This window comes from Stegodyphus dumicola, chromosome 7 (genome assembly GCF_044657685.1).
Source record: "Stegodyphus dumicola isolate Sdum_Otavi_A_Nest chromosome 7, ASM4465768v1".
In the NCBI taxonomy this organism is placed as follows: Eukaryota; Metazoa; Arthropoda; class Arachnida; order Araneae; family Eresidae; genus Stegodyphus; species Stegodyphus dumicola.
In genome coordinates this window covers 85,979,871-86,006,270 of record NC_140774.1, presented here as the reverse complement: position 1 = coordinate 86,006,270, position 26,400 = coordinate 85,979,871, and the positions used below count along the sequence as shown (strand labels likewise).

The window sequence follows — 26,400 nt, the reverse complement described above, 5'->3', positions numbered from 1 at the left end:
GCCATGGAATAACTGCAGCTATCACATCAGGAAGCATACCTGCATAATAGCACTCACCCATTCAGCTACACTAGAAGGCAGTGGAAAGCAAAAGTGAAAAAGATTCAAGGTTTTCAAATTCCTGCTTTTTGTAAGCTTGTTAAGTTGGCAAAGTTAAACCAGCACTTAAGCATCTCAGCCAATGAACAAAGGATCAAGGAAGTTTAATTTGTAGAGCACTTAGGCATGGGGCCTTTATTACCACATTATCAAAGATTAAAATTTATCATTGTCAAAAGAGAGGTTCATCTGATAGAGTAATAATTTGGAAAAGTCAAAATAAAAAGCTTTAAAAGATTTACATTTGCTTGAGAAAAAAGGTTAAAACTCAAGAAGATTTTTTAATTAAATTTTGCATTGAAAAGTTTAGGGTCAGAATCATTCCATAGTGAGAAGAACAACCAAACATAAAATTCTTGCTTATCAGACAAACTGAACTGAAATGAACTATTGTCTGATGAAATTGCTTACTCATTTTACAACTACACATTGGCGATTAACCCTGTCACCAATGGAAACTGATGAAATCACTTAGCTGTTAACATCAAAATCTGATGCAATCTCTCAACTATTTTTATAAAAGTTGCAATAATCCAAAAACTTAAGTCCAGTGTGCCTTCATCAAAACCCTTTTCCTGCAAAGAGCCTTAAGAGAGTATTTATTTACCTTGCATTAATTTTTACTTTATTTTTGATTTATTAAGAAATAAAGTAGAAGTAACCCATTGCTTCTATGCATGGGATCTTTTGCCAAAAAATCATGTGTGATCCAATTATTGCTGTCTGAAACAATACATCAAAGAAGATGTTAGTGGAAATATAATGTTTTCAATAGCTGACAAGACATTTGAGCAAGAAATTTGAAATTATTTAAGAGAAATCACTTGCCTTCTATTTTAGCAGAATTTGTATGGAAGCAGTGTCAGACAATATCTACTGAAAATCAGAAAATCTGTTTAATCGATCTGTTGGTCTCAAAAACACATTTCATTGTGAAAAGGTGCCAACTAATGCCAGAGTGCCATTAGTGGGAAAAATCATCACCGAAATTTGAAAAATTTACGAAATCATGTACTAAAGTTCTTCCCTTCCCCTAATATAACAGATAAAACATCCTTGTATCTTTTCTTTCATTTATCTTTACTCTACTCAGTAAATTTAATAAATTAAAATATTTTTATTTATTTTAGAGAACGCAAACAGAAGCAGTCACATTCTTAGGTAATCAAGATAATAGCCGTTCACTATATGCTATTCCAGGTAGTTCAAAGATTTAAATAATTTATTTGCTGTTTCACCTATCATTTAAATTTAAGACATTTGTTTTTATTTCATAGTCTGAATATTGCTATGTAGATAGTACTCATATGTAGTTGTTATAAAGATGTACGATTTCATTTTCTGAAAGAAGCAATTTTTTACAGGCTTGGATTATGTTGCACATGAAGATATTATACCTTACACAACTACAGAGAAACAACCTATAGCTCATGAATTGTTTGAAAAGTTCTTGATGTATGATCCAGAAAAAGGTAAGGATTTTCCTTCTTCTTCTTCTTCTTTCTTTATTTATTTATTTTGAATAATTTAAGATGCTAGAAAGCCTAATAAATTACTGCCAGTCTTGGAAAGAAAAGCAAACCCTAGATCAAATGGGAAAACAAATTCTTCATTAGCCTTTTCCATTTGTTGCAGCATAGTTCTTACACTTAAAGTAAAAGGGATAATTAACTTTTTAGGAAAGAATCTGGCTATGTTTAAAAAAATTAAATATAAAAAATATGCTATTAGAAAAATGTCTTGAATAGAATATCTAAAGCTAATTAAAATCATGACAAAATAGTTTTTCCTTCGTAAAGAAGATGGGTATTGCTTGTGTTTCTTATTTTTGAATTACACTAGATGACAGTGAAAATGCAGCACCATGACTGCGTATACCGAAAGTGATGAAAATCAACAAAAGGAGAGACACCGCAATGAACAATAAGTGATGTTTATTGCAGCATGGTGCACTTACAAAAAGAGTGACAATGCAGTATGCTCAGTAAGCTGTAGGGCTGTCACTGGTGGAGATACAAGAAGCAACACATGTAAGTGTTGCTAGATGCATCTAGATGCAAAGAAACACATGTATATGCAAAGAGTGTGTGGATTGTGTCCTGAGGGATAGATGCCCTTTCCCTGCTGATCATTTGCCACAGTTCATCTTTTAAACATAGCGGTAGCAATGCACGCAAGAGACATGCAATCATGTCCCAGTCATATTTAATGGAGAGACAGGTGGCTAAGAGAAGTGCGGAATACCTTGCATATAATATTGGTTGATGTGCACCATGTGTGGTCTGGCAGTATCATGCTGGTAAATGTCATTTGGTGTCTCCTGACGGGAGGGTAGTGTTTCCAGGTGGAGCACATCATTCACGTATTGCTGGGCCATCATACTCTGCCAATGATACGGACTAGTGGTGATTTGCTGTTTTAATTGATGGCACCCCAAATCATGATGGTGCATTGTCACACAGTGTAGCATTCCATATTTTGTGACCGGATTTTACATGTCACTACTTCACTGCCAGATTTGTAAACATTAATTGTCATTCCTTAAACAAGAGCATGACTCATTGTGAAATATCACATTATACCCCTCCAAAATACACGTGGCTCTATCATGACATCATCTCAAATGAAGGTGCCTGTGCTGTTGGCTCAGTGGCAACCTTCTTAAAAGATGCCATACATGTAGGCCACCAGTTGCCAGTTGGCAAATAATGGTCCGTGTCGATATGGGAGCATCATGAGTGTCCACCACCTGCCTCAAAATGTCGACGGAATTAGGCTGCAGGATCACCGACACATGCCTTCAGATGTGTCAGCCTGCATGTGCTGAAGTGACTCTGGCAGCACTGCTACTCCTGGAACATGCCATATTTTTCAAACCTTCTTTGCCACAGCCAGTGCATTGTAGATGCGTGAAGGTGCCTATCCATTGCAATATGGCACAGGAACCAACCTCTTCTCAGTCCAATCACCATACCCCTGGTATACTTATCTTTTTGTTGGAAGTGTCTTGGTTGTTGGCATTCTGGCATTTTCTGTACTAACACTTCCTCTGTGATAGAAAAACAATTTCCAAAATGATTACTCTGTTTGATGACCAGAACTGTTGTTAATTCTGCAAATTCCTTCTCTTATTTCTGGCGTCACATGCGTGAGAATGCAACATATTTCACATCATTTGCATAACTATCTGCAGCTGTCTACATTGCAATTTGAATATTCTTCGGATCATGCATTTTCACTGTCATATTGTGTATGTGTTTATATTAGTCATTAATTGAATTTGTGTCTATCTAGCATTAAATAATTTATGTTTTTCCATTGTTTCTAAATAATTTTATATAATTTTATTTCTACTTTCTGTGATTTTTATATAAAAAAAGGTTGCAAATGTATGTTCTAGAAGAAATAATTTCAGCTGTAAATAAATAGTATACAGTACAAAGTCCGTAATCCGGACTCGTCGGGACTTCGGCAATTCCGGATTAGGGGTTTTTCCTGATTATAGATCATCAATTTAAATCTGGTAAGATGGCATGCAGAAATTATGCAATTAAAAATATGAAACCATAATTTATGAAATAAAGAGCAATTATTATCTAAAGGGTATCAAAATTTACAAAAAAAAAAAAAAAAAAAAAAACTTAATATTTATTTGTTTACTTTAGTAAACATTTCTATCAATGTAAGTTGTTTAAGTTGCTCCGTTTTTTTGTGCTAATAATTTCTCTTTAATTCTATAAACAGACAAAATTTCTTGTTCAGTTACAAAGTTCCACTGTTCAAGTCCTGTTATTGCAGTGTCGAGAATACCGACTAACTTGTCAATCGAAATTTTTTCGTTTTCAACAACGTTTTCTGTTACTTTCTTCACTATCGTAAGCGCGCATGTGTAGCGGACGCGCGCATCAAACATGCATGCGTAAGTTTGTGGCTTTGAGGTCCGTATTATAGATCATTCCGGATAATGGATGTCCAGATTACGGTCTTTGTACTGTATTTAACTTTAGCTTTTGTTAATTATTAGAAAAGTGCAATATTGCATTTTTGGTCTGATGAATTTCTAATTTTATTGCTGCTAAGTTGTATTCTAAGCTCTTTGTTTATAACTTATTAAAAAATAGCATTCATATTAATCGTAAATAAAATGGTACATTAAAAATGTGTTTAATAATTTTATAAATAAGGCACCTAGTGAAACTAGAGTTTTCTTTCTTTTATATGTATAAAAAGAATGCAACAATAATGTAATTTTTATTCAAAATGCACAAAAATTTAATTTTAGAAAATAAAATGCGTTACTGTTATGAAGAAGGTGATTGAATGCTTTTCATTTAACTTTTATATGATTAATCTGCAATCTAGTTAGCAAATTAGAATTTGATGTGTTAAATATGTGTATATTCTTATGGACTAAAGCAGAGTTTAGCTGAATAAAACAGATGAAGTCTCTGTATTTAAAGCAAACTGATTGCACGCCTTAAAATATTTTAAAAAACTGATTTTATTAATTCTTTTATGTTAAAATCAATTTCTGTTTTTAAAAATATCTATATATTGTGTATTTCTGCGTATACTTAAAAGAGTTTATGTATCCTTAGTTTGGAAATAACTTCTCTAAAATGCTTATTAGTATACACATAAAGATCAGTAATTTTACTTTTAGAAGGCTATTTTATATTAGCTTGAAGCATGCCTTTAGCTTGGATGCTATAGCATCATACCATAGCCAAGATTGAGCATCACATTAGCAGAAAGACAATTAATATCAATTTTTGCTGATGGTGCTATCTATTGGCAAACATTGCCAACCATAACTTTATTAACAGTTTGTGATAAATGCAGATAGCATTGCTATAAAAACAAAATTGAATAGCAAGATCTGAACCGTAGTGATGACCTGAAAGTAATTACTCTACTTTTCATCTTAGTGATTTCCAGAAAATTGGTGCCTTCTCTCTCGTATAGGAAAGCAGCTGCATTACAGTGGCATGAAAGAGATGCACACATTCTTCACATCATAACCTAAATCTGAAGCACATGCCAATAGACTAGTCCCTCATAGGCCCACCAGCGGCCGAGCGGTAAAGTCGCTGAACACTGGTAGTTCGGTCCGAGGTTCGAATCCCGTGAACGGGCTGGCTGCATGGGCGTTTTCGTGGTTTTCCCCATGTGTAACGTGTATACGAGCCAGTTTCCCTTAGAAAGTCCTCCACGAAGGCATCCCTCCTGTTAGGCAGATAGCCCTCGAGGCTTTGCCATAATCACACACACACTAGTCCCTCATACATGCTCATGAGGTTGAGAGGCATGATTACATTACAGTATGATGTCTAGCAAAATATCTGACTGTTAAATAGCAGCTTCGTTAGTTTTATAAGGCAATAGATAGCTTGGGATTAGAAGATAAAGCCTGATTTTAGTTTGAACCCTAAAAGCATCATGTTTTGGCTTCAGTGTACCATCCACTGCCAGAGTAATAACTTTCACAATTCTTGTCGTCAGTGCCATATGAAACATCAAGTATAAAAACATTCTGAGTAGTTATTTGTTCTCTGTAAGAAATGCACATGGTGACACTAAAGAATTAAGTTGCATGGCAGCATCCTGGTGTATTAGTTGAATTTTTCCTACTTAAGATTTTTGGTACTATTATGTTAGAGCAACATTAGTTAAAAATGAAGAAAAAATAAGAAGAAAACAATGCTACAACAATATCTTGGTTCGAGATTTCCAGTTTTCGTTTGAAATATCATCATACTTTTATTTGTTTTCAGATTTTTTTTTTTTTTTTTTCCCCCAATGGACTACACAGTTTGGAAAACTAATGACGAAGAGGCTGCCATAAAGATTCAGATTCCAAGGAATTATTCATAGCTATTGGCTTTGTTCTGAAAATCATCTGATGAAGTTAACATTTGACTTAAACAAAGCTGCTATACAGCGTTGTTACATATGTTCTTGCTGTGAAAAAAAAGGATTGAGAACCAAAACATGGTTTGAAGGCTTGCATCTTTAATTCTTCAGTACCATTTCATCTATCTGTGGTTTCAGGAATTGACGTCAATTGAATTTTGCCAACTTCAATTAGAAATCAGCCGTAATATGATAGGAGATTAGAATAACTACTTGAGGGAGGTACGTGCAAAAACTTTGATTTTTCATAAAAAGAAATAAAATCGGTGGAGCCAACAAAATCATAGAAATAGATTTCTTTTCACAAAAAGAAAAAATAACATTGGATAGTTCTTCCGTAGCAATGGATTTATGCCAGGAAAGCGAAAAGTGTTTTCTGGTTGCCGTTCCCGATCGTTGTGCTACAACATTTTTGACTGCCATCCAGGAAAACACAGCGGATGGCAGCATATTATTTTCAGACTGCTGGAAAGAATGTAAGAAAGAGGAATTAAGAAATGCTGAACATTTCACTGTGAATCACAATTATAATTTTATTATTTTCAGACTGCTGGAAAGAATGTAAGAAAGAGGTATTAAGAAATGCTGAACATTTCACTGTGAATCACAGTTATAATTTTTTAGACCTTAAAACTGGATGCTATACCTAAACTGTTGGGTGATTGTGGGGCAGTGCAGAATGGAGAAATAGATTTCAGTGGGGGTACTGCTCATCACCATGTCATGCTTGATAGAATTTATTTGATGTCTGTTATATTAAAAAACTGAAACTTTTTCTATGATATTGAATGACATTTGTAATTTTATGCCAGCTGTTTAGATTAAATTTTGTTTTGTTTCGTTATTTTTTATTTATGTGCAGAATACTCTACATTAAAAAATTAAAAAGAAAAATTTTCTTTTTTTAAGAATTATGAAATTAAAAAAAAATGTACTTTTTACAGAAGTAAATTTTTTTTAGTCTTTTGAATATCATTATTTCATGATTTTATAATTGGCAACAATAGGTGGCCAAAAAAAAGGGGGGCACATTTTTAATTGATGCCACTTTAATGGAATAGTTCTAGATTTTCTTATTTTCATTTTTAGTGGTTTTTCTAGTTTTTTTAAACAGTTTATTTATTAGTAAAGCATAATTTTGGTTAAAAGTATTTTCATGTGTACATTCTCAGTCTTCTCATTTTTTAATGCAGAATGGAATTTTTAATTCCAAATAATGTGCATACTAATTGCATTAAACAGCCACTATGTAAGATATCTCCTAAATAGTATATTGGTCTTCTACTAACATGAATAACACATACTTTATGCTGTGGCATCAGCTCCATGTCTGACATATTATGGAAGTTTATCGAAGGAATTCTAAGCCATTATGTCTTTTGCAATATAATCTGCAATTTCATTGTAGATGCGTTCAGTTCATTTAAGTTCAGTTCATTTATGCTGTATGTCATTTAAGAATATCTCCTCACACATTATAAATGTTCCATGAGAATTATAAATGTTATAAATTAACATTATAAATGTTCCATCTCAGCTTCTTATATCATCACGAGAAAGCTTCTTATATCATTAACTTGAATAAAATGAACTTAGCAAGATAGGTTATGATTTCTGTGCTCTGAAGGCTATATCCGTATTCTCTGATAATCCTGATACAGCATGAAATGGGGTGGGTTCATATGAGTATATGAACTTGTATAAAGACTGAGCTTTTATATTCTAATTTCCAGGAAAAGTGTTCTTACTTCAAAAGGTGTATAAGTGTGTTCTTCAGAAGTTGATGCAAATGATAAATTTTGTATGAAATATTTATAAACTCTTTGATTATTAACTGTTTTTCAGATATTGGTACAAATCATAAATTATGTATGCTGTAGTTATAAATTCTCCTTTTGAAATACATATGTAAAATATTTTAAAATTTTTATATTATGATATTATTCAAAGTGTTGTCAAATATTTCAGATCCTCCATTTAGTTCACGGGAAACTTTACGAGCTTGGCAAGAAAGGAATCATCCTTGGTTAGAGCTTTCTGATGTTCATAAAGAAACAACTGAAGATATACGTGTTACTGTTATACCTTTTTACATGGGCCAGAGGGTGTGCTACATATTTATTTTTCACTATTATTTTATATTTAATATTTCTGTGCTATATTAATACTAGTACACTCTTATTTACTGCTTTTGATTAACTGAGAGTAAAATATTGAAGTTATACTGTGAATACTAATGAGTATTGTAAAGTTATTGAAAATTTAAAGTAATTTTATATTGGAAATGATAATTTTGAGGGAAACTGTAATAATTATTTCAATTGTGTGCTAAAAATAACTGTATTAATTCATATTATTTTTTCAAAAGTTTTGAAGGTAAAGTTTGAATCTCCATGTAAAACATTCTTCATTATGATATCCTCATCCTCCCAAAAAAACAGTGTATTTAAAATTTAAATGGATAACTCCTCTAAATAAACTTTAATGCAGTATAAAATGTTAATCTCATGTAGTAGATGGTTGCAGTAGAAATATGGTATGCCTTTCAACTTAAGGTTTTCTGTTTTAACAATCAAATAAGCCACTGCCTAGGAAGCATGAACCAGAAAGAAAAGGGTGACGAGAACAAGAGTTCCAGAAGGCGACTTGTAATATACCAGGTTGTTCAATAAGTTCACGGAAATGAAATGAAGAAACCAATTTTTATTTGTAAAAATTTTTCAACGTAGTTTCCCTCAACTTCAATACACTTATTCCAATGGTCTTCTAATTTATGAATCCCTTGACTGTAGTGGTTTTTCAGCAGCTCTGCAAAATATCCCTCCACGGCAGCTATTACCTCTTCGTTTAAAGAAAATCATTTTCTACGGAGATATTGTTTAAGGTGTGGGAAGAGCCAGAAGTCGGAGGGAGCTAAATCTGGTGGATAGGCTGGATGTTGCAACAAATCGTTCTTCAATTCAATTCAATGGTTTTTTTTTAGCTGTGTGCGCAGGTGTGTTATCTTGGTGGAAAATGACTTTCTTCTGTAATCCGGGTCTTCTTTCACGAATTTTTTCGTCTAATTGATTCAAAAGGTTACAATAATAATCTGAATTAATTGTTTTGCCAGTTTGAAGGTAATCTATAAACAAAATTCCTTTCGCATCCCAAAAAACTGATGCTAACACCTTCTTGGCTGATTTGCACACGAACTCGCTTCGCTGCCGAAGAGCCGGGTTCACACTGCTTAGCCTCCTGTTTTGATTCAGGATCATGATGGTAGACCCAAGTCTCATCCATTGTGATAAATCAATGGATAAAGTCGCGTTTATTCTTCTTAAAACGCTCCAAATGTTGCTGGCAAAGTTGCATCCGAATGTGTTTTTGCTCCATCGTTAGAGAATGAGGCACCCATTTTGCACAGAGTTTTTTGAAACCCAAATTAACACTCAAAATATTGCTTACTGTGCCCAATGAAATGCCTAAAGTCTCTGTAAATCTCTTTCAGTCAATTGACGGTCTTCCAATACCATATCTTGTATTTTTCCGATGATTTCTGGTGTTGATGCAGTTTTTGGACGTCCCTCTCGTGGATCCTCTTCAAGACTGGTACGACCACTTTTGAATAAACTAGCCCACTTGCAAACCATTGTTTTCGAAGGAGCAGATTCACCCAACACATTCACCATTTCGGTATGAATTTCCATTGCCTTTAAACCTTTTTTTACAAAGAATTTGATAACTGCATGTTGCTCAATTTTATCCATACCTGAAACAAGGCACAGCATGTTAGATATAAAGGGCGGTTAAACAATGAATAAATTAACAGATCGAAATGAAACTTTTGATGTGTTCCTAAGAAAGAACAAATATGAAAATGCCGTCGAAGTTTTAGGTCTAATATTGAAGAATAGATGGCACACCGCGAACTTATTGAACAACCTTGTACATTCTGCACAAAATAAATAAATAAAGGTCAGTTCTATATCTCCCATTCTACTGTGACGATTGTTTAATTTAACTTGCATTTTTCATGTCTCAAAAGCGTAACTTAGGATGTATATTAGATTTATATACAGCATTGTTCTAACATAGATATTTTGACTCAAAATTGAACTTTTTCTGATATGACATATGATGTTTTTTTTTTTCATATTTCGATTGAACGACTCAAATTATATCTTAGTATTTTGTAAAATTTGTTGAAAAACTAACTAAGAAATTCAAAATTTTATCTTTGTGCACTTTCTTGAGTTTGCACCAAGAATAGTTCACTTGGCAAAATTCTTAATTTATGATAACCTATTCTCCTTTCCCTTTCATTGTGCATGAGTGGAAAATGCAACATTCATGCTTTCAAATAATTCTCTTTATATTGTATTTTTTAATCATAGTTGTTATTTTTAGATAATTTTTTCCTTTTTAGAATTTTATGTTAATTGTTTGAGTTGTGTGGTTTCTACAGATGCAGTAAACCCTCTTAACATGAATTCGCGTAAGTTTAAAACTTTTCCGTTTTGTCATTGCAGGCGATAAAGTCGCCAATAATGATACAACTGGTGCCAAATGGAATATCCTCACTGATAACCTTTGACATCTCGCTCATCTTCAAAACAAGTCACAGCCATTTCTTATCGGATTGATTGTTTCATTCAATACTGGCATACAATTACATAGAATTTTTACCAGCTAGTTCAATTTTATGCCCTAAGGCTATTTATGGTTATTAAGTCAATTAGGATGCAGTCACACTGCTCACCCGAAGGCAAAATCAAACGTTAAATTCATCAATTCTAATAATAATGCTCTAGCGAAGTACAGCACTGCAGTTTTACATAATTTCTGAGTAAGCTATTTGTTGGGAATGGCATCACTAAGCCAACGAATCAAAAGCCAGATAGAGACTGACGTCATGGGACGCCAGAGGAAAACGAACAGTTCCGGTTTAGTTAGCTAAGAACGATGTTTGCATGATGTGGCTAGATAGATATTGTAGCTAGATAAATATTTTATATTCTTTTAACTTGTCTTTATGTGTAAATAAAGCTTTTTGCTTAAGTTTAAATGAAGTACTCCATTTATGACAAGATAGCTGTTAATTCATCGGGTAGATGACTTACGAATCCCTTCTGAGCTAGCCATTGTTCGAACGTAACGCCTTACGTAACATATCACTATTCATACTAATTGAAATAATTCTTGCATTTAAACTTGCATTCTAAATTAAGATTTAACTTGAAATTAATGTAGATAATTACTGAGAGAATTAGGTTTCTGTAGCTTAGTTTACGTGAGATGCGATCCCTCGGGGTCACGTGACACAAACCGGCAAATCAGGATGTTGAACTATGAAAGCATAGTAAATTCTTAAATATATCAGGGTTGCCACGCTACCTGGAAAACCGGGAGAACCGGGAAAAGTCAGGGAATTCGAAAATTGACCAAAATATTCAGGGAAAAGTCAGGGAATGTAAGTATTTTTGTCAAAATCTGGAAAAGTCAGGGAAGTTCATACAACGATGCCGCCAAAAAAAGCGATTTTTGCGCCGACGTCGGAAGAGATAACTTTTTTGGCGAATTATGTATCACGTGAGTGTCATTCGGGTAGCTGGCATAGAGCCAATTTTCGCAGCTCCAATTTGATTGTCTTTTAGAAAGGCTAAGCAACTTTCCCGCAACTTTTGGTTTCCAGTATTCTCGAGAATCGCATGTGCAGTGCATGAACTAAAGAAAGTACCTGTTCTCGTATAAAACAAAATGGGTTTAATCCTAGTATACGGTACCATGGAGGTTAGAATCAAAGAATATGTATTGTAAAGAAGGAAAACCTCTCTGCAACAGACGTGGCTCCGTTCCATCATAGAGGGAAACAGCTGTGCATGTCTGATATATCTGTCGCCGAAGCTCGAAACCGGTGTCGAAGTTCAAAGGTCACGTTATCAAGAGTTCATAAAATGAATATCGTTTAAAATTTCTTGAACGATTTGCGCTAAAAAGACGTGCCACGCACGTCGAGATGCTTTTGTCTCAAACCGTGAGCGACGTGAACACCACGTCGATAAGCATTTATCGCAAAAATGAAAATAACGTGGTGCACAAGTCGTCTAACAACGAAATTGTTTATTTCTCGAGTTACAGCTCTGGATTGCACTAGCAGATGCGGAGCGGCGTAAATGGGACACTTTACCGCTTGTTATATTGTAGCGCACGGCACCGCAACCGTGAAGTTTAGTTTTAGCGCAAGTGGTTAAACTCTAAAGGAAAAGAAAATATTTTTTGGCGCAAGTAAATTAATTCATGGATTAGTTATTTTCAGGGGAAAAAAAAACTACGAAAATCCTTTTTAAAATTATTGCGTGGATTTTTCGCAATAATTTTAAAAACGGATGTTCGTAGTTTTCTTTTTGTCAAAGAGCGTTTCTTCTTAACACGTGTTTCTCAATTTCCTGTACACAGCGCGAAGAGAGAAATTCTGGCCGCCAGGTTCCGTCGCCAAATCCCTTGGCAAATTTTCCCTCCGCATTCTAACGGCGTAATAGCATTTTACTTGTATGGAACCTTTTCTTCTTTACATAGACGTTCTTTGTTTAGAATAATAATGGGATTTGGCGACATCATGATGCGCAGTAAACGGGTCATTTTGGTCTTGGCGACAATTTTCAAAATCGTGCCAAAGCCTTACCGTATACTAGAATTTTACCGCAAAATCTTTTTAAACCTTTTTTTTTTTTTTTTTCTTTTTAATAAATACCTTGCCATTTTGCAGTAAAATAAAAAAATAGTAATCAGTCATCTAGGCTAGCCATGTAATATAACTATATTCGCTAAAATATCGTTGATTATTCTAATTCAATTTTTAAGTAATTATTTTTATGTTATTCATATAATTTAATGTTGCTTCTTCCCTCTAAATTTATTTATTATTAGTAAATAATATTTCCAAATTTCAGGAAATTTTCTCTGGCATAATCCTAAAATTAATTATAGCAGTATGATGACATACCGTCACGAAATTTAATGCACATATTTTTTCCTTATGTATGCTGCAAAATAAATATAAAATACCTCAATTTATTAAAATAGATTTCTTTCTTTCGTTTAGCTGCAGAATGTCTGCAAAAAAAGCCTTATTTTATTCCAAATTGGGAAGATTCTAATCTCAATCTTCAGTGGAGAAAACAACAACTATTATAATTATATTTGTGTTTTCAAGTGTTAAGGTGCCTTTTAAGAACATACCTCACGCAAATTAAATTTACCTAAAATCTAACCTAACTATTTAGCATTGCGTTGTGATTTATAAGGACCGGATTAGCCTCGTGTTGAACTGGTGATGATCATGAGTAATAATTAAATAAAACATACATTTGTTATCCAATGTATATATCTTAAATTTTATTAAGTTTCTTAAGTGGAAAACTAAACAAAATTATCAAACAAAGTATACCAAGAATAATTAAGAATAAATGTCCTCTAGGATTTATTGAATAATTAAGTGAATTTGCTACACAATATAAGTAATACCATAATTAATTTACCTCTTAGCACAGCCAACGTACATTACGTACATTACGCGGATAGACTGGAATTTTCTTGAAACACTCCTGGAAAAGTCAGGGAATTTCATTCTCCTGTTTGAGTGGCAACCCTGATATATGTCTTTTTACAAATTGCCTTTATTTATTCGCTTTTTGCAAAATTTTAAACAATATTAAAATGGTTATGCCTTTTAAAATAAAAATTTCATAGAACTAACATTTGTCAAGATTTTTTTTTATGTATATACTGTGTGTTGTCGCCAATAAAGTCTGCTTGGCGAGATTTGCACTGGTGAAACGGAAAAGTACCAAACTTGGTTAAAATTTGAGTCGTGGCAGCAGTGTATAAGATCTTATAAAAAGTTTTATCAGTTAACATGTATTTTGCTTAGCATGAATTATGAAATGTTATATTAGTCTGCTGCGTCATTTTATTTTATCATCGAATGTGCATGCAAAATGCATACCAAGAAAAAAAAAAAAAAAATTTACAAAAAAGTTGTTAGTGGCTTTGAGGTCCAGATTTTAGATCATTCAGGATACTGGATATCCGGATCTCGGACTTTGTACTTTAGTTAAATACTTAGTTTGAAACTATGTGCTGCAATATAGGTATACTGTGCATAAGAGTTTTGCTCTTATGGAAAAAAGCCAAGAAACAATCCAAATATAATTAAATTTCAATTAGCCAAAACTGAATGAACACACCCTTGAAAAAGTATTAAAAAAAAAAACTGTGAATCAATATCAGTTTCAAAGTTCACTTTGACTTGCCTTCTAATTTCTAGTTCCGACAATCATTCCATCATATATTTCAACTAACTGAGTCAAAATCGAGTAGTCAAAGTTTTACTGTATATTCACAGTATGGTAATCTGAGTATCTTAAAAAGAATAGAAACATTGTACTATTTACATTGATGCAACTTCCTGTCTTAATACAAATGGAACAAGTAATTAAAGAGAAGGTTTGTAGAGGTCTGTATTTGGCATAACTCTAGGAGTAGAATGTTGCATTCCTTTTATATCTTCCCTGACAGGAAAAACTCTCTTTTGAAAGGACTCTCGAGTTTGTGAAATAAAAATAACCACAAGAGGACAAATCTAGAGAATATACTGGAAGAATAAAAACATAATACTTATTTGCAGGATAGAGTGGTTCTATGAAACGTTATTGACTGGTGGAAAGATGTATTATTATGCAATTCAATGGTAAGATGATGGTAAAAGGTTTTTGGTGATAATTCAAAATTTTTTGTAGAAAATCTGCAAAAATTATTCAAAAATACAAATTATGAAAATAAATCATAAAAATTGTGAGGATTTTATTTGGAATGAATTTAAATTTTGAATTGTGAAAGAAGGAATCAAGCAAGTTAATAAAGAAAGAGATACTAATTAATATGTACCAAATCCAATTAACATTGAGGAGCTAAAATTTTAAGAGCTGTTTTTTAAAAGTACTTGTGCAATTTTTTACAAAACTTGGCACTTTGGCATAATCTGAGTCATACAGTATGGAAATGTGAAAAGAAGCCAATACGCCATTTCAGATGAAGTCCAATTTTGTGTCAACATACATATGTTAGAATAGTGCTATACATAAATTTAATATGTATCCTAAATTTCAAAACAACTTTTCTCAGTCAACCCTAGAATGGAAAGATACAGAACTGTCTTTTTTTTTTTTTTTTTTTTTTTTTTTTAAATAAGCCCAAGGGAGCATTACCTTAAAAGGGCTATTAGTCTCAAATTGGATTTTGAGTTGAATCACAGTAAAAGGCGGAATCACTTTTCAAATTATTGCCACCAAATATTATCGTCCTCTATTATTTTTAAAGAAAGTAAATAAAGGAGAATGTGCATGAATGTAAGTATTTTTCTCGCATTGTGAAAAAATGACGATACCTAGAGCCATCAAATTTTGTTATCAGTCTTATAGCTCTTTTCAAGCAACTACTGCCATCTTTCATGCTTACAATCCTAGTTTGGCAGAATTTCATTAACTAAGGAGCCATGCTGGATTCATTGCAACCAATATATTATGCTATATTAATGTCCCCAAAAAATAAAATAAAATCTTCAGTATTCAATGCTAGTGCATCACCTTTCGTATGAAGAATGAATTGCACAAACCAAGTCATTGCATTATTTCTTACTAGGCTTCCAAATAATAGTGGTTCTCAGCATGAAGCAATTTTACCCTTGCAAGAATGATACAATATCTTGTAATGTTGCTGGTAATTTTTTACATTACCGTAAAGATGCCTGTGTACTTTAGCAGATTTATCAGTAGACTTTTAAGAAGGAAATTAGTTACAATTGCAGATAAACAGTGGCAGCTCATATCCAATTGCAGATCCAAAATTTAAAGAAATCAACTCTATAAATATCACTGTTACTATTATGCAGTATTTCCCTCCCTACTTAGCTTCCTGCAAAAGACCTTTAAATTCATAATCCCCTTGTCAAGATACATTTTATGTCACTTTGCAGCATGATATATCACACTTTTCCTGCAGTAACCAGAGTGGGCAATTTTTTGTCCAGCTGCTACTCAGGATTAAAACAAAGACTTTACAAACTTATAAATATGACTGCAGTTTGTATGCATTGCTTTTTGCCTGCTTGTTCTGACTGGAGACGTCAAGTCTCTTCGCTACACTTCTTTTTGTATTATCTAAAATATGAACTGCATATATAGAAATTCTAGGGTGTGTTTAGCATGCCTAATATTGTACTAGTTTAGGCAAAAATGTATCTCTTAGAATTTTTTCTCTTCAAAATAAAACTGTTGTTTTAACATTCAAGCCAGTTGTAATTTTCTCTCCAGTTATATATGAACAGCAGTTTTCTGAGCCACGACTAAAAAGTGGATTGTTTTCATCTTCTCTAGTCAGCTCTCTGCTGGATTTTATCAACATACCATGGCTGTGAATCTCTAAAATATCACTCTTTGAACTCATGCTACCTTTTTGAAAATATATTTTAAGATATAGAACAGCAGATCGCAGTAGAAAAAATGAGAAAATATATATCTAAAATGAAACCCATTTTAGAATGATTTACTTTTGGTTAAGCTTCAGTTTGATTGGTTTTAAGTTTTGGTTTCCATAAGTAATTACTAGTTTTTAGGCCTTAAGATAAAATAACCAATTTAAAGGGAATGTTAAGGAGGTATTGCAGACAAAAGCTAGTATTTTATCTATTTTCTTATTTTACAGACCTTTCCCCCTTCCAGGAAAAAAAGCTTTACTAAGAGAAAAAGCTTGCTTGCTTTTTTTTTTTTTTTTTTTTTTTTTTTAAGGAAAGCATTACAGCTGTAAAAAATTATTGTCCTTCTTGCAGTTATTTTATAAAAAGAAATATAGCATTATAGAAAATATTAATCATGAAATTTTGAACTAAATAATTATTTGTTAATGTTGTAGAACATAAATTTTGAACACTGTCAAATATATGTAGAGAGAATGTTCACTCTCTCTCTCTCTGTTATATATATATAGAAAGAGAGAGTGTGTTCAAAATTTATAACTATAATGTATAACACACGGAGAGAGACACACACACAGCCAGAGTGTGTGTTTAACATTTTTTTCCTGGTATGTCAGTAGAACTTAGTAAAAAGTTGGCTAGAGAAAATGAAAACAGTCACTGTTTAGCTATGGCTAAAAAAAACTGCTGCATTAGACTGGAGGAAAACTCAGAACTGATTTGATGGATAACATCATTTTTGTTTTGAACAACAGAAGTTCTTCAGAAATACATTTTCTTAATTGGTACAACACTAGGCTAAATGTGCCCCATAATTTCTGTATATACAGCTTACATTTTTAGGTAGTAGAAAAAGAAGCTTTACAAAGAGGCATTGACTTTACTAGGTAGAGCAAGCGGCAAAAAAGTTATGCGTAATTAGTTGCGTCATGGGTATTCAATTTATAAGTGTGGAAAGTCTTTGTTTTAAGCAGTGATTAGGCAAAAGTCTGCATCAATACAGATACTGCAGCGAAAGTGTGATGTAAAATGGTGCAGTATGCATCCTTGAAGAGTGGATGTACTTTAACTGAAAATTAGAAATTTAGACGTCTATTGTCACTTTGTTCCAGTTACACTAACGAGCCAAAACATTCTGACCATTCGTACATTTTTCAATAAACTCATCTAGATGACGTGGAGGGCACATGATTATGTGGGAATGATATTTAACTGCTGCTGGAGAAGGTAAAGAATCATTCTTGTACTTAACTCCTGCGAGTAATGGAAAAGGCTACTAATCTAAGGTAATTCAAGTATTAATTTAATATAAGGTAATTCAATAATTAATTTAATATAAGGTAAGATTCGAAACAAGTATCTCCAAAACTGGATGACTAGTATGTTGTTCATGATCTGCCATTATTAGAATTTATGCAAAGTGGATCAATGACAGTGAAACCAGCAGTAGACAACAAGGTGTTGGGCATCCACACATCATCAAAATGAAAGGACATCTGCTTGGTTCTATAAAATTGGCACCTGAGGTGTCTCAGCTGACAACCCAATATAATGCAGGTTGCAAGTTTTTTGGAACACACAGGTCAGCAGACACTGTTGGATATGGGACTGCACAGCAGATATCCTACTTGTGTCCTTCTGTTGACCAAGCATCATTGTCAGCTATGCCAACAGTGGACTTTGGAATATCGAGACTGGTCAGTGGATAAGTGGAAGACAGTTTGCCTGGTCTGATGTATCACGAATTCTCATTCATCACGTTGATGGTCGTGTCAGGGTATGCCATCTTCCAGGCAAACAGTTTCTTCCCTTTTGTACATCAGATCATGCATGGCCTAGTGATGGCGGTATTATGCTTTGGGGGATGCTCTCATGGGCAGCTCTGGGACCTTTAGTTGTTGTAGAACAGGCCATGAAACCTGCAAACTATCTGAACATAATTGCTGATCAGTCGCACCTTACGTGGCATCTGTCTTCCCAACTGGAAGTCTAATCTTTCAGCAGGACAATGCCCCGTCTCATGAGGCTCGAATTACGTTGGAGTGGTTCGAGGAGCATAATGATGAATTCTAGGTAATATCTTGGCCACCTAACATGCCAGATCTTAACCTGATAGAGCGCATTTGGGATATCATGGATCGGCAGCTCAGAGCTCAAACATCGGCGCATATATACTTTGACTTTGCATGACCGCTGCTTAAACATTTGGTACAACCTGTCTCCAGTCATCTACCAAGAATTTGTGGCATCCTTGCCAGGCAAATGACAGCTGTTTTGCAGGCTGAAGGTCATGCAACCCATTATTGAGTAAGTGGTCGTAATATTTTGGCTCTTCAGTGTAAGTTTAATTTGTTAATAAATTTGCATTTTATTTTAATATTTTATATATGTATTAAATAAACACTTGTAGAGTCCTGCTGAAGTACTCAGGTATGCAGTCCAGTTTCAAAGGCCTTTCAGACTTTTTTCACAGAATACCACGAATAAAAATACCCGTAATTGTTTATATACCCGTAATTGTTGTTGTGTCTGTGATAAATCCTATTCAAATAGTGCCATAAAAGAAGATGACAGCCCTGGCAATCTGCAAAATGTTATCAACATAGAGGTTTGCTTTCTTAAACAAGACTCCAATTTCAGCAATTTACCAAGAATGCCCAAACAATCAAAAATATGCAATTGTCAGTTCTGTGTCCAGGCAGTTATCATAGTTTCTGTAAGTTTTCATACCTTCTTTCTCAATTTTCAATCCTCTGTGATAGCCAATTCTAACAATGGTTTTAATTGTAAGCCGATTTCCAGCTGGTGCTTTATTGGAATTTGAAGTTCTTTCAATCATTTGGCCATGACATTTGCATTCGAAAGGGTGATATTTACATCATTGTTATTGTTGAGATTTTGTGCCTCTTTTGCTAGTTTATCTATGCTCTCGTACCTGTGATGTTGATGTGCGCTGGAATGCAGAATGCAGACCTTATTTAACTGAATTGTGAAGAATGCAGACCTTATTTAACTTGAAGCTTGTTTAGCCGAAAATGGATTCCATTGATGATCTGGGAGCTTCCATCCAAGATTGCTTGTAAAGTTACCTTTGAATCGCAGAGGACAACAATTCCTTTTTCTTGTGCTGAAATGGGAAGGGATCTATACATGTCAAGGGCCTCCTCTATTGCCAGAAGCTCACAAGTGAAATTAAGAGACTATGGCCCCAGTGCCAGTTTTGTATTGATAAGTAGTATCACCTGAGGTAGTAAAAAATACTTCAGAATCTCCATTACTGATCGTCTCATCTGATGAACTATCTGTATAAGTGTGTACAAAGTCTTCTTTTGGATACTATTCAATAGTCCTGATTCATTTCGCTTTAATAATATCAGTCAGTTTTATATATATTGCAGAGCTGGGTCGATTACTACTTTAGAGTTTATAGAAAGCCTGGAAAGAAATTTTGGATGGAAGATGGAAAATTAATTTTGATATAGGGCCAAAAACTGCTCTAATATCTTTGTCAAACTGCATAGAAGATGATCTTTTCAGTTTAGTGCTGCCATTATAATTTTATTTCCCTTGCTATTCTGGTACACAACTTCTTGCCTTGTTTGCAAATTTTATTGCATTATATTGTCTCCTTTTTCTGAGGCTTTCAATGCCACATTCCTGAATTACTTTTAAATTATTGGTGGAAGACACTGCACCAGTAATGACTTTTGTGGCCTTTGGCTGGACACTTTCTAATTTTCCCAAGACAGTTCTGGAAGCATGAGCCCAAATAGGAGAAGTGTTCTCCATGATTGGCTTAATTAGTGAGGATATGGTATTCTAAGTGTCTCTGGAAAAGCTCCTCACTTTGTTCCGCAAAGACTTTTAATGATTCTTAGTCTTTTCAAAGCTCTGTCAGCACAGATTTTTACATGCTTAGTGAGTCTCAGTTCTGCATCTGAGGTGATTCCCAAGTATTTGGGATGTGATATCTTCACTATGCCTTCAATGCATAATTTTGAATTTATTAGATCTCGATAGTTCCTTGTCTGTTGAAAAGACGCAGATAGTCTTTTCAGCATTGAGCTTGAGTTTTAAGCTCTGCGTCCACTTTATGATCCCATTTAAGGATTTCTGGAGCACTCTTTCAGATTCATGAGTATCCCTGTTGGAGTGCCAGATCATGATGTCATCTATGTGGCAGGCCACTTTAATGTCTTTTCCGAAGTTAGGGTAAATGTTGTTTACATATAACAAAGAACAGGGGGCTCAAAACAGAACCCTGTGGAAAAGGATTATCTTGCTCTTGAATGAACATTTATTCTAAAATACTTTAATTTTTCTGTCCTTCAAGAAATCATTTATCACATACCCATTAATTATCTTGATATATTATAAAAAAATTGAGAATGTTGTAATTTTCATATTTTTAATTTGCCACATTAACTTTTTACTTGTAATTTGATTGTTGACTAGATTTAACTGAGAAATGGCTGTACTGTCATCTGCAGATAAAGAGTAATAAATTTATTCTCAAAACAAATACATTGATCAGTGTCTGTGTGTTATGCTTGAGAAAATTAGTTCAATAAAATAATTTCCTTTAAAGCCATGATAATGTTCCCCCCCCCAAAAAAAATGTCACACCTTCCTGCAATGAATAATTGCTATAGAGGAAGATTTTCTGTAATTAAAATAATAGTGAAGAAATTTGTGTTTAGTAGTTTACAGAAGCCTTTAACGTAATTTTTTAATTAATTCTAAATTAGTGCTGTTAAGTTTCATTGAGGATTTTCTAAAATTAAAACTTCAGTTTTAATACTGTTACTGTTTGGGAATCACCGTTGGAGAGGAAGAATATCTCTAATTTAAATAATAATGAAGAAATTTGTGTCTAGTAGTTGCCAGAAGCCTTTAATACCAATTTTTAATTAGTTCTAAATTAATGCTATAGGTTTCATTGAGGATTTTCTACGATAAACTTAATACTTTGTGAATACTAAATGAGAAGGAAAGATCTGCTGCTATCTGAACCTTTTTTCTTCTTTTTAGGTTGCTCAGAATAATGGCATATATTGGGTAAGTTCAAAATTTCTCTTCATCTTTTAAAATACTTTTGATGTGGTAACATTTTTATTCGATTGTCTGGTTGAAGCCTTTGTTATTTGCAACAATTAAAATACCAATATTTTAATTGTTTTTTTTTCAATTAAAATATCAATATGTATTTTCATACCTAGAACAATATCCTAATGTTTGATTAAATATTTATAGACTGTTCTCAAGAATATTAAAGTTATAGTGTAATTGACATTAAAGTCTTAATTTTAAACTACGTATTCTTTATTTAGAGTATTAAATGCATTTATAGCGAACCATTTCTGAGATGTCCAGTAAACCTTTTCTAAGAGATTCTTTCTGACAGCCATGTTTCCAGATAATTTTTGTCTTCTACGAATGTGAATGTGTTAGAGAAGTTGATTGTTAGTAATCAAGTTTAATGATTTGATTTACTCAAAAGAAAAATTTTGAACCAAAAGAATTCAGAAGTAATGTGAATAAAATTCATATTAATGGAATTATAAATTAATTTATATAGTTAAGAAAGTGAATAAAAAAGAAATAAAATAATAAAATATTTATGTATAATTTTCTAAAATATAAGAAGTGAATAATACTTTAAATTATAGTGTTTTTTTTTTTTTTTTTTTTTTTTTATGTGGAACATGGGAAAACACTTTATATTATTACTGCAAAAGCAATTATTATTATATGATTGGAAGAGAAACATGCCAGTGTTGAAATGGGCAAAAAACAATCATAGGTTTTTCATAGATTGGGAAGAGGAGGGGGGTATTCAGCTCAAGAGCAAACAGTTATAGAACTCTCTTCTTCAGGAGGAAAAAAATTTGCTAGATTACAACAACCTGATATTAACTTATGTGCATAATTTAGAGTATGATTCAAGGGAAGTGCCAAGATCTTCAACTTCTTCCTTCACTGGGGTTCCTTCCCCTTCTTAAGAAGGTACTGGCATTCAGTTAAAAGATGTCTTTCTGCCAGTGAGATTCAACTTTAAACTCATTTTTGTTGTTGTTTTAAGATCATGTGGATATCAATATCTAACTATAGATTTAGCTTTATATCCTTGTTTTATGTTTTTATGCAACCTGCAGTTAATATCTTTCTCCTTAAGACTCTTTTATCTCCTTTATCATATTCTTATCTACACTCTCTTATATCTTTTTTATGTTTTTGACCACACAAGAAAACAACAAATTACTGTTAATGAGATAGGAAAACAAAAATTACTATAAAAGGTATAGGCATGCAATGAATTATTAAAAGAGTGCTGTGTTCTAACCAATATGGATTGAAACATGTAGGACAAATTAGATTGAATGACAGTAAAATGATAGATTGGAAAGCAAGGAGGGGGGATTTTATATATCAATCACATTGTTTAGGAGAAGAGTAGGCAACAGACTATGCTAGTCAGTCAACTGTCTTTTGGGTGTTTGCATAACAATTTAATTTTTCTGTATGCTCTTTAATTCTGTGTACTGTTAAAACTTTGCAGGAAATTGGAAAATTTTGTACACATCTTGAATATGAATGGAATTTTAAAGAAAATCAACAGGTATTTTTAATTACCATGACCATCAGTACATGCATTTATGGTTAGGTATTGTCAGATGTTTTGGGGGTTCTCAATAGTAGGTATAAATTGTATTGTCAGTATATTGTCTACTTAATATCATACCTGTATTCTTCAAGAAACTTGATACATATCCCTTCCTCCCCCTCAAAAATATTGGATAAATCAACCTAAAAATAAAGTCAAAAACTTAACTAAAAATTAGACAGCTGTATAGATATATCTTAAAGTGCTCTTAATATCCACATGTAAAATTAAACTCATGTTTAGGTCTTATCCTTGAAAAATTAGATCCAATTAATTTGTTATCATTCTCTGAGATAATACTACTGAATTATTTTCACTATGCTGATTGATGCATATGGGCTATCAGGTGACTCTTATTACCATTTGTGAAATAGCCCTTTGTGTACCAAAGCAATAGCAAAAGATTTGAAAAGTGTGTCATTTTTGACTTGACTTCCCTTGCAGTTTGTTAAAATGTTTTGTATGAAGGCTTTTGTAAATAACATTAATATTTTGGATGAATTGATTAAAAAGATATCTCAATGAAATGTGAATATCTTTTATTGAAATAATTTCATTAGACTAAAAATAAAAATATGTTATACTTTATGAAATAATAATTTGCATAGTTTGGTATTCGCAGATTATATATTGTGTAAGATCTTGTTTAAAAATATGTGTTACTTTTATGCAGTGGAGATATTGCATACGATTAGAAAACTTAGGAGAATCAACAGTTCAACTTCGGGAGAGACACTGGAGAATATTTTCCCTTTCTGGTCAACTGGAAACTGTTCGTGGAAGAGGAGTTGTTGGACAGGTTAGAAACAAAATTTATTATTAGTCTTAAAATAACTATATTAAAAATTAAAGATAAGAAGACCTATTACATTGAGTTTTTAATGTAATATTGTTCAGTGTTAAGTCTTGCTTTAAAACCTATGCCTAAGTCAATATTAATACATTTTTTATACGGTAGAATTCATTTCATTCATACCCCTTTGGTACCAAAGCTTGTGTAGATTAATGAATTTTGCAGATTTGAAGTCTTTTTTTTTTTTTTTTTTTCCACTTCCCCTGAATTCTGTTTATATTTTTCCCTTTCTAATTTTTGCTCTAACATTTGGATTATTTACACATAAATAACTAAAACAAATGCATGTTATTAAAAAGTCTTTAGTAAAATAACATTTATTTTTTTAAATATAACTATATATATATGTAAGATAAAAAATAAGTACGAGGTTTGGAACTTTAATAGTGGCAACACAGCTGAAAAAACGCTACACAACAAAACCAAAGAATATGCGTATACCACACGTGAACTATATACTTACCTTACCTCTCAGCAAAAAGACTCGTCCTGCCTACGTCACGCGCATGCGGAGTAAAGCGAAGAACGGATCCTTGTATTAGCTCGCTGTCTAAAGTAAGTGTTGTCAGGATGTTTTCAAAACAAGAACAACGATGTTGGATAAAAATTGAATGTGCCATAGGTCGTACAGCACGACAGTGTCATCAAGGGCTTCAAAAGGCTTGCGGGGAATCTGCATTGCCTTACAGAACCACAACAAGATGGGTGAAAGCATTCAATGAAGGACGCCAAAACGTGGCAGACATGCTGCGGCCAGGTTGTCCGAGTGTCAGCGATGCAGATGTGCAATCTGTTGCCGCACTAATGGACAGTAATCGCCGCCAAATGATTCGTCAGCTGGCCGGACAAACAGGATTAGCGCATACAACTGTGCTGCATATTCTGAAGGAACGTTTGTCCATGAGAAAAATTGCTTCATGATGGGTTCCACATCAATTGACAGAAATGGCTACGATACGATGCTGCCCGAACCCACCTGAGCGCAAAGGAGATGCTTTTTTACGCCGTATCATTACACTGGATGAGACTTGGGCCCGATCGTACCAGCCAGAACTGAAACGCCAATCAAACGAATGGCGTCATCACGGGTCACCACAACGTTCGAAATTTTGTCAAAACCCCAGCAATGTGAAAGTTATGGTGATTCTCGTGTACGACTGTAATGGTGTCATCCTAACGCATACTGTTCCCCCACAGCAGACCGTGACTGCGCAGTATTACTGCTAATTTTTGGAGCACAATCTCCGACCAGCTTTGAGAAAAAAACACGACACTTTCTGCATAACTCTCCTCTCATTTTGCATGACAATGCTCGGCCGCATGCAGCGCAAGCTGTGACTGATTTGTTCAAGTGATGGGGCTGGGAAGTGCTTTACCATCCACCATACTCCTAAGCCCTTGTGACTATGACTTAATTCCTAAGATGAAGGAACCACTTCGTGGCACTCGCTTCCAAATTGTTCCTGAAATTCTTGCGGCAGTAGACCGGTCCATTCAAACTATCAACAAAACAGGCACTGCTACAGGTATTCTGCAACTTCCACATTGTTGGAAACGGGTTGTACACGATGCTGGCTTCTATATTGAAGGACTGTAAAACATGGTGACATGAATCACTTTTGTATTCCTTGTAAATAAATAGTTGCCACTATTAAAGTTCCAACCCTCGTAAATCAAAATTATAATTTGTACTTGTGATAATGCATTTATTCCCCCTTTCTATTCTAAAAATAGTATTACCTTTTTTGGACTGTGTCATTTCTGAATCACTCCATCTCATATGACTTGCATAACGCTGATGGCCTAGCATTAGCTAGGAACGAGAACTGAAATTTTCTCTTAATAAGCATTGTAAACCAAAACCTTCTCTTAATAGTCTGCCACACTGGATACTGTGCAGAACACAAACAAGGGTTTGATTATGAATGCAGAAGATAAAATTAATAGGTACAGCAGAGACTTGCATTAAAATTTTTGGTGAAACAGGATTTTCTGCATAATTCACTGTCACACGTAGAATGATAAAGGCATGTAGATTATCTTGCGAATCAGAAAATTGGCCGAATAAATTTTTATGCTACAGTTTCGAAACACAAAAAGCCATCCTATTGTCTCATTTAGATGAAAAAAAGTCTTTGCAATGTTGATGACGTAGAATGTTGAATCTGTAATGAGCAGTAAACTTGGCAGTTGAGGCAGATTAAATATTCATCTTTATTTCATTTGACATTTGCAGCCATAATTTACTTGGCACTATAATCATGCCTATTCAAGAACATTTACATTTTTAATACTGTTGCAATTGGAAAAGAGCAGAGTGAAAATAGCATCTTATCAGGACAAGAGGTAGAAGCTCAA

General features: G+C 33.5%; 1 protein-coding gene across 1 annotated transcript in view; it reads left to right on the top strand.

Moving 5' to 3' along the window:
• Nucleotides 1–26,400, top strand: part of LOC118198164 (polymerase delta-interacting protein 2-like) — a 57,980-nt gene that overhangs the window by 18,602 nt on the left and 12,978 nt on the right. The window contains exons 5-9 of the mRNA XM_035369781.2: nucleotides 1,230–1,299; nucleotides 1,464–1,571; nucleotides 7,981–8,117; nucleotides 21,557–21,583; nucleotides 23,863–23,988. Coding sequence (XP_035225672.1) covers nucleotides 1,230–1,299; nucleotides 1,464–1,571; nucleotides 7,981–8,117; nucleotides 21,557–21,583; nucleotides 23,863–23,988 — 468 coding nt within the window. The remainder of the gene's footprint in view (nucleotides 1–1,229; nucleotides 1,300–1,463; nucleotides 1,572–7,980; nucleotides 8,118–21,556; nucleotides 21,584–23,862; nucleotides 23,989–26,400) is intronic.